This window comes from Dryobates pubescens, chromosome 6 (genome assembly GCF_014839835.1).
Source record: "Dryobates pubescens isolate bDryPub1 chromosome 6, bDryPub1.pri, whole genome shotgun sequence".
Classification (NCBI taxonomy): domain Eukaryota; kingdom Metazoa; phylum Chordata; class Aves; order Piciformes; family Picidae; genus Dryobates; species Dryobates pubescens.
In genome coordinates, this window is record NC_071617.1 from 25,886,685 (window position 1) to 25,896,691 (window position 10,007).

Here is a 10,007-nt window from a genome sequence, read left to right on the forward strand (position 1 = left end):
GGACAATAAGGTTCAAAGTCAGTATTTTGTTGAAAGTGTTGCAAAACCAAAATCAGTCTTTCACTTACATGACAAATACTTGCTTATTTATTTGTATGTATGTATATGCAATGTATGCATACACATTTCCATGTTATATTTTGTAAATGAAGAAAAAAGATACCTCAGGTTTCTGGGTTTTTTTTCAGGAATAGTGAATCAATAATAAAAATTTTAGTAGGACACGAGTATACAGTACGTCTGTCTTTGAGCAGATTATGGTTGTGGTCCAATACCCTATAACTAAAATTCAGTAAGCATATGATAATGCCATCATTTACTAATTTTCCACAAACATGTAAATATTCTCCCCAGTTCCTCCATCCCCAGGCTGTGAGTTCACTTGCATCATGTCTTGTGATGAAGTCACAGTTACAGGCACCATCAGAGTAGCTATCAGTTGCTGGCTAGTGGCAAACCACTCTCTGAATACAGTTGATAGTAAGGAAAAAACAGCTCATTCTATAGTAATAATTTAATATGATTTAGTGAATTTTGATTTCTTGCAATATTTTCTGTGAGGAGAGAGGAAGGGAAAATTACTCCTAAAATGGCATCTGAAATCATTGCATACTTCTGAGCTTAGCTGCGAGAGCACAGGTGTGTTGCCCAAAACAGATCTCCTCCAATAATCATAGACTTCTTTAGGCTGGAAAAGACCATTAAGAATGAACTCAATAGTTAACCCAGCAGTGTCAGATCTTACTGAAAACAGGAAAAGCGTGCAGAGGGGAAAGACCACACTCACTTACGTAGCGTAGAATCAATAATTCTTAATGTTTCTGCTCTATTATCTGAGCAATTGTGCAGGGTTAATTGATTTAAATTATTTTTTTCTTGAGTTTTATTTCATAGTTACAGTCAATAGTAGGCTTTATTTTGTCCATTTTACTAGTGGACCTTTAAGATGTCTTAAAACAATTCCCTTTAAAATGACAGAGGAATGCATCCCTTTTAGTATTTTGGGGGATATTGGTATTGGAATCAAATTTTAGTTGGTGACTAACTTTTAATTCCCTTCCTTTTATCTTCAGGTATGGCTTTCCCAACGAAAGGCTAAGAATTCAAGAACGGTCTTAACTGATCCTTCATCAGATCTGAATTTTAACAAATGCTTAGTTTCAGCAGCCTTGAAAAAGCTTGGCCTAGCAGTCAGTGACTTACTTGCACTTTTTTGCACATAGATTTTAAATAAAATAGTGCTATTAATTTGGATTAGCTCCTATTACAGAGTAGCTGTAATTTATGAGTGTATAGTAGTATACTGACTGCTAAGTGTTCTATATAGTGTTTGCTTTACTAATCACCTAATTCATTGCAGTTCATACTTATTGACTTAAAGTTTAAAATCACAATCTGTAGGCTTGAAGAATTGCTTTAAAAGTTTTTTTTTTGTGGTAGAACTGGAAGTGATCTTAAGGTTAGCAAATAATTGTCAGTATTAAAAGATGGCATTATTTAAAATAGTCCTGCTGCAGAAAGGCACTTCAGTGAATATGTGACTAGTAAAGCTTATGTGCTTGGGTCTAATAGATTTCATGAAATACTGTAATTTTTTGGGATTGTAAATGAATGGATTAAACACGTTAAGGCCAGGATGTTTAAAATAAATGCAATATTAATCTGCACAGATAAACTTCTTTTTGAGATTAAGATTTGAAACTGCTGTGCCTTAACTTGTTGCTTTTCTTAAAATGAACTTTTGTAGTTAATGGTCATTTAAATCCATTTTGATAAACCTGCTGTTAATGTTTTATTTGAATGTTTTCTAACTTTTGTCTTGGTAATTGCAATTTAACTAGGTGCGGTGGCTACTAAAGTTCGAAGGCACGATATGCGTGTCCATCCTTACCAAAGGATTGTGACCGCAGACCGAGGTTAGTTTAGTTCTGCAGTTCTTGTTTGTAAGAAGTGCTTTGAGTGTACATGAGATTTGCAACACCACAGCTGGTTAACCAAATACACTATTTTGACCTATTTGTTATTTCCCCTCCCCCCCCAAATCTGAATAGTTAATGTTTTAGAGCTTTGGGAATGTTTGTGGTTTTAAAAACATTTCATGAATCTCAGCTTTCCCGGCTCAATTAAATATATGAATTTTGTGATATATTTAATATAAGGGCTGTAACTGATTCCCTTGTAAAAGCTATTTAAAGAACCATCTGCATCAAGGAACACTATTAATTCAGTGCTACAATAATTAATTTGGTCGTATTCTCTCCCCTCTCCCCCCCTTCCTGTAATTTGTTCTTTTAATTGGTGTGGAAATATCAGATTGGTGTTGCAAAATAAAATGAATGGGTGATTGCTTAATGAGAAAGACGTAAAGGAATAAATGCCTCCTGTCTGTGTCTGGAGAAATCTGAAGATTTAGGTTCCTTTTTTTTCCGATACACTTTTGAGCCACTGTACTGTATATTATGAGGAGGATGCATGTTCTCAGATACCTGACTGAATTCAGAAAGGTAAGGGCTGTGAAGATAATTCAAAAGTTGTTTGAGTTTGAATTACTGAGGGTAGGGAGTATGTTTTGGTTTTTTTGCCAAAATCTGTTTCTTTATATTTGCCTTTTGCTGCTAAAACGTGTAACCTGAAGGAGAAGCAACTTTTGAAGTCCTGTTGGTGAGATGACATCCAATATTTGGGCATCTCTCTTTAATCCTTGAATGGAAAGTAAATCTTCATTTTTCTCCTTTTCCTCAAGTGTAATGCCTTTGGACCCCTGAATGAAGTATTTAAATTTACTGAGAAAAGTGTTATTTTCGGTTTATTGACATTGGCTGGGAAGCAATGTTTGGGATGAATTCTTATCCCATCTCTACTGCTGATTCACTGTGGGTTTTGGCAAGTCATTTTAGCTCTCTCTGTGTGTTTTCCCATCTGTAAAATAAGAATAATAATACTTCCCTACCTCACAGGGGTGTTGTGGGGGTTCTTGTTTCGTACAGGGCTTTGAGGATGCAAAGCATTATGTGCCAAGTATTATTATTCTGCTCACATCAGTCACTGATGTGCAGGCTTCCATGATATTGTAATATTCAAAAGCCAAATTCAGGTGACAGATCTGACATCTCCTAACATTGAGTACACTTCACTTCTCACAACCTTCCATAAATTAACTACAGAAAACAATGCAGATTACAGTCAATAGAATAAGGAGGGCTCTCCTGGATATTTGCTATATTTACATAACACTTTTTCATATGTTCTTATACTTTACAGAAAGCGTAAAGCTGGTATGACACTAAAGTTTTCTGGAAGATTGATTGTTCTTTTATATCACTGCATATTATTTACAGCCCATTGGCTTGTTCTCATTTCTTGAGAACTCTTCAGTTGGCAGAAGGGTATAATCAGAATAAAGTCGTAGCCCATGTTTACCAAAAACCTATCTCTGTCAAGAGTAATTGGTGGTAAGGATTTGGTTGTCTTTGAAAGTAGTACAACCTAATGTTACAAAATTCAGGTTGTGCTGATGGTCTTTCATAATCTGGACTGGTAGTTTCAGGTGGCTAGCCTTTTATTTAATTAGATATTTGCCTGAGACAACAAGTAAATACAGTGACAAAGCATGGAAAGGGGAAATATCAATTCATAGTTCAAGTTCATCATTGTATTGTTTTCCCAACAAGAGATCTTAAATATTATGCGAAGCACCTAGATCTTCCATCTGGGTCAGTTATGTAATTGTAATTAATTATTGGTGTCATTTCACCTTTTAAACTACAGCCATTTTCTGATAATACAATACTCATCTCTAGCAATAGTGGAAGCCTTAAGTAGATAAATGCACATGGCTTATGTTCTATGAAAGAAGTCATGCTTCTTGCTTTTAGCACAAAAACCATGCTGATATTTCAGGAGAATGTTATTTTAGTCTTATCTAAATAATCCCAGTGTGTGTTAAGAAATGTAAACAAAGTTAATTTTACAACTGTATTTTCTTGTATTTTGAAATCGTAACTGTAGATTGTTGCTGCACAGATTTAACAGTTTCACAAAAAGTTTGGAAGACAACTTGGCTCAACAGTGTTCAGTTCACAGTTTACTGTTCAGTTTCCTTTAATGTGCTAGTACTATGTTGTAGAATTAAAATATTGGGGTTTACCTTAGTCACCTATTTAGTTGTTCTGTCACCAATATCATTCTCCAAGTTTAGCCGTGAAAAACAATGTCAGCAAACCGAAACACTTTTTTTTTTTTCCAGTGCAGAAACTCTTTTTTAATTGTGAAATGTCACTGAATCTGTATCTGCATTCATTGGGTCTAAAGTTTTTTTGGTTTTTGTTTTCTTTTGTTTGGTTGTTTTTTTTTAATTCTAAATTGACTTTCAGACGACCTTGTAGTACTACTGCATTCACTTTTTAAATAGGTTTTATTCTTTGCATAGGTATGGTTGATTTTTCTTTTTTTTTACAGATAAGCACTGCATTTAAAGTAAGAATCCCCAAACATTTAAATGTTTTATTCTTACAACTAAGCATTTAGAATTGGTGAGGGGTTGAAAAATATAGCTAATTTTAACTCAGAATAAAACCCCAGTTTATAAGTAATACAAAATTGAATTTGATGCATATAACAAAGAGACTGACTGATTTAATTGTAATAAACTGTAAATGGTGTTGCACAGTTGACAAACCTGTGTGTACTGTAGAAGGCCAGAGACTTGGCAGAGGATGTATCACAGGTGTACTAGTCTTTTTGTGAGGTAGCTTGCTTTGATGACAAACACCACAAGAAATATTAATGCTGAGAATTTTCTTGAATGTTTTATACAAAACAACAGTCACATAATTTATATATAAATTTTAATACCATTTAATCAAATTTTTAATCAGTACCGGAATGCTTTAAGAGTCTGTTTCTAGTATACCTGTAAAGTGGTGAGATTGTGCCACATAAAATATTTATTCTTGCTTGGTTTTGAAACATCTGTTTCAATTTAAATAAATCCCACTTAGCATGAATCTGAAAAAAATCAGGGAGTATATGGTCTCATTTATGTTACAGTAATAATTTTTCTGTAGTTTTATAAGCTGTATCCTAAATGATAGGCCATTTTTATTATGTGAAAGTAAAACAACCCACAAGAAAGATTGCTAAACCAATGCTATCTGTGAATTTTACACCTACTGGACTTCTTTTTATACAATGGCACAAATCTGACTTTGCACTGAATACCTTTCTCACTTTCGTCTCCTCTGCCTTAGTCAAAATGGCAACAGTACAAAAACTTCTATCAACCTCAGAATTTATGAGCTATAATTAAGCTGTTGAATGAGTCTTAAAATATTTTTTAAGAAATAAAACTCATACTACTGTTAAGTGGACCAAGTTTGGTGAAGGAGAATGTGAGAGAATGATTAAAGAAGGAGCAGCTCAAGAACATTGGGAATGATAACTTTCCACTTGAGAACTTTTTTATGTTTTACTGTAATTTGTTTGTGGTTTTGGGGTTTGGTTTGTTTTGTTCTTTTGGGTTTCTTTTTTTGTTTTGTTTTGTTTTGTTTTTTTCAAAAGAAAATAGTATTTACAGGTGGCTTCTTTTAAAATATAAAATATAAAGCAGGAATGTATATGAAATGTCAGATTTTATTGTATTTGCAGAGTATTAGCCTTGAAAATGAATAAAGAGAGCTGTTTGTAGTTTTAAAATGCCTTATTAGTATCAATTAGATATTTTCTCTATTTTTTGATGTACTTAGAGCTTTTTAAGTATAGACTTTAAAATGGCAGGACTTTTACAGTGTTTACATGCAAGTGCATTTTTTAAGTGTCCTATATGTGTAAAATAGTATTTTGAACGGGGAAGTGCTGGCTAAAGTAGCAGGCTGAGCACTTTCCTGGTTCCCATGATGATGCCTACATTGCTAGACTACAGTTTAGTATTGCTTTGTATCATGAGGCCAAGAAATTCCATGTCGTTTGTAAATAGAATAAATGAAAGGCAATAAAAAATTTATTGAACAAAAAACCTTTGTTTGGCCCATAGTTTGTTGAACCAAATTTTTTCTCTAAATCCAGGATTTCTTAGATGATTACTCCATTCTTTTAACAACCAGTTATTAATAATCACATCCATCATTAATAGTTGCTTTAATGCTTGCACCTGGGGAAATACTAATGCTTAATAGCAGTCAGATACTGATGCTGTGCACTGACTGTTGTTCCAGAAATCTTCTACCTAGTTCCAAAACTGTTTGTTGTTTTTCATTTTCCAATTTCCTTCATCGACTGCTACTAACCATTAGTCATTAGTTGTATTTTATCTCTATTTCTCCTGTTAACCAGTTTTGTGGGAGCGGGCTTCTCCTTCACATGTCCAAATCATGATGGAGGGCTGTCATGATTTTATTGCAGTCTGTAGATGGTGTCGATCAGTATGTCAGAATTAAACATGCTTGGTTTTTTTATTAGTTGTGATTAGTTTTCATGTTGTCATTAAGCCGTCACTAGCTGGAACTAATCTCTTCTCTATCTTTTCTTTCTTTTTTTTTTTTTTTGGTTGTTTTTTTGTTTGTTTGTTTGTTTTGTTGTTTTTTTGGTTTTGTTTTTTTTTTGTTGTTTCTAACCACCCAGCCGCCACCGGCAACTAACCTATGACCTTCTGACCTCTGAACTCTTCACCCAATGATGACCTGACCATGCCTGCCTGCTGATCAGTTAACTGGTAAACGCCTTTGCTTGCCTGTCTTCAGTGCAGCGAGCTGGGGCACTTGTCCGTTCGTCTTACCATCTAACAAAACAGACAAAGAAATTGTTGTCCTCCAACTCCGCTTTTTGTTGTTCTCCTGTTTGGGTGAAGGTGGTTCTAGAACCTGCACTGAATAGTAGTAAAGCAATAAGGTCCAACTCATCCCTCCGCACTGATCATCCTCTAGTGTCCCGCCCCAAGCGAACGGTAAGGAGGCCTCGCACGAGATGGAGACAGATGTCCCTTAACTACCCGATGACAGAGGCAGTTACTGTGAGAGACTTCTAGGAATATTTTTCTTCTCAAACAAAAAAAAAAAAGAAAAAAAAGAAAAAAAAAAAGGAAAAAAAAAAAAAGTCAAAGCTCTCTCTGAATGTACTGTGTGATGATGCATCATGCATGAACCTTTGGTCAGGGATGTCATTGGGGAAGGGATTCCAAAAAAGTATTCAAAATTTGATATGCTGTTTAGTCACTGCTCATGCCCTCAAAGGGCAGGAGCTGCAGCCTTTTATCTATTGCCTGCCAAATCGGACATTTTAAAGGAAAGTGTGCCATGAAATGCAGATTATGATGACTTTTCAGAACTACGTTAATGCAGAGAACAAAACAGCAACACTATTGAAGCAAAATCTGAATTTAAATTATTTTAACTATACTTTAATCTCCTCAGAAGATTACGTGAGAACAAGGTACATGCATTATGTGTCACATTACTGGGCAAACTGTTCAAATATTTTTTTTAAACCTCCCTGTATAGAAAAAATTTCATTAAGGATGTAAAAGCCATGCTTGCCTATTTGCTGTATACATGTAATGAAATTGTAGATAAAGTGTAGTGCATTGAAACAAACTGAACAAAAAAGTAGATACTTTTACTATACAAGGGTGCTGGTGCAGAAAAAATATATTTTTTGAAATGTAGCATTTTATACTTTCAAGTGTTATAAAAAAAAAAAAGAAAAAAAGAACAAAGAAACCCTTTATTTCATTAAATGATTTTTTCTGGTGGTTGTCAAGAAACAAAAGACCAAAAGAGCCTTTTAGTCTTTCTTTTTTATTTTTTAAGTATTGGAATAAGTCTAAAGAAAAGGAAGTGCCTTATTTTCTTCATGGTCATTTAGTCAAATGTCTTGTATAATCAGCTTCTCCCTCAGACAAGTTACTGCATGCCACTCAGTCGCCCAGTATGTGAAAGAAGCTGTGAGGAAAGACAAATGATGAGTTGACCATATTAATTACCTGATTTTTGCCATACTAGTGTGATACAACTTTGCCAAAATCTCACTATGGAAAAATCCTTGCTAAGTTGTCGTCAAACCAGCCCATCGTTATTTCAGCCGCTCTACTTTGTAAATCATAGCAACTGCTGTACTTGTGCAATGTAAACCAAAGGGTTCCGTGATACAGATTGTCTCATGCGGAAAGAGACTATTAGCTGACAAATGTTTGTAGAGCTGGGAGTATGGAGGGTTTTTTCAGGGAGGGAGAGGAGTTTTCTTGATTTTGGTTGGAATAAATCAAACATCAAATATCGTAGCCTTTGGCATCACCCAGAAAACTGATGTTCTGTCGATAATGAAATTGAAAGTGCTTAGCTAGTTTTCAGTTAGAGTCTGAGTGTGTCTCCAGTTTTCACAAGCAGCTCCTGCAGTGGCAAACAGCATGCAAATTACTCTTTTTCAGCTCTTCTTTGACATTAGAACTGTCTACTGGCTTTTCTTTGTAAGATAAGCAGGAGAGGAGCATCAGCTAATAGATTGATGTCCAGCTATACTTTATTTTTAACCCTTATTTCCACATGAGATTCATATAGCTGGGCAAGTGCAAGAGCTGAAGCTGTTGAACGCACAGTGTTTAATTCTGAAAACATTAAGTATTACTTCGTATGGGGCTCAGTACTATACTTGGCAAATATCAGGTGATAACTATTCCTCTCATGTCAACTTATTCTCCTCCTGCAAATCTTCACAGCTTCCAAACGAAAGGTCAATAGTAAGCTAAGAGGGCTTACATTTTTAAGCACCTGCATGGTGACTTCATCTAACATCTTGTCTCACCTGGAAATGATTATCAGTTTATTTACTATGCAATAGACATTCATCCTTCCGTATTCATCTAGCTTTTTGTTTATTGTGCCACTGGCTTTGTCTTCCTGTTACACATACAGTTGTGTTGATTTTACCTACAGTATATGCTGTGCCATTTTGATTTTATTTTGGTTGGTTGGTTGAATAAACTTGCGACACTCTAACATTTGAGGAGGGATTTGCTAAAACAATACCAGTATTTGATCCAGTTTCATCTCAACTATGATAAAACCTGGACATTTTAGATGTTTATCAAAGGTCTTTTACTGGGGGGAGGGGAAGTGTAAGAAATAGATGTGTGACATGTGAAAGTAATGTTTGCTCTGAACAAACTTTTGAAAACTTAGTTGACAAAATTTTGGATCAGCTTAAGGAAAAAAAAAAGCATGACTTCTGAAATCTCTGAATGCCTTGGTTCTCAGTATTATCATTCTTTAATGACTTTTTCTTTATTAAAATAAGTAGTTTTAAGACTTCTTTCTGACAGTATTATGTAATTTTTTTAGAGTGGGTAGATGGGAGTGTCGCTTGTATGTAACCGTACAGATGACATGTATTTGTCTATTCTTTATTATCTTAGTAGTTTCATGCTATGTATGTACCATAACCAACCTATTGCCTATGAGAAACATGTAAGATAATGTATTTACAGCCATTGTTACAAGTTTATAATGTATTTTTCTATCTTGTTTTATATGTATGTTATATAACATTCAAAAGAATTTTTTTCCTGATTGAGAAAAAAAGGATACAAAATGCAAAACCCACGATTTTGATAACTGAAAAATTGCCAATTGTTTTGCAGTACTTTATTATATTGGGAGTGTTGTCTTTCTTGGGTTTTAGTTAGCTACTGGATGAATACATTAGACATATTTGGGTTTTAGTTGGGTTTTTACATAGCTTGCATTTTAATTCTTTGGTTCTTTGCTGTTTCTATTAACCCATAGCATTATTTTAATAAATGTTATAATACCAACCTACTAACTCTGGACTATGTCTGTTTATTAACCATTATATGTTTAATTGAAGTTAAAAATAAAGACGGAAGAATGTAAAGTCTTGAGTTACTGGACTAACCCTGAAGAACGTGACCACAGATAACACAACGTGACTTGTTTTTATGTTGTTTGTCGGCTGACATTCTGCACACTACTGTTAAACTGGCTTTGGTCATTCTGGCC

The 10,007-nt window shown here is 34.5% G+C and overlaps 1 protein-coding gene across 8 annotated transcripts in view; it reads left to right on the forward strand.

Annotated features, from left to right (window-relative positions):
- Window positions 1-9,806, forward strand: part of QKI (QKI, KH domain containing RNA binding) — a 162,895-nt gene extending 153,089 nt beyond the window's left edge. For 5 of the 8 annotated variants that reach the window (XM_054162768.1, XM_054162769.1, XM_009898926.2 and 2 more), the window contains 2 exons: window positions 1,842-1,916; window positions 6,619-9,806. In XM_054162768.1, coding sequence (XP_054018743.1) covers window positions 1,842-1,916; window positions 6,619-6,635 — 92 coding nt within the window. In that variant the 3' untranslated portion in view covers window positions 6,636-9,806. Of the gene's footprint in view, window positions 1-1,073; window positions 1,917-6,618 lie in introns of all 8 variants that reach the window. The other 3 variants (XR_008462318.1, XR_008462319.1, XR_008462320.1) reach the window with 1 other exon arrangement.
- Window positions 9,807-10,007: the final 201 nt, after the last annotated feature.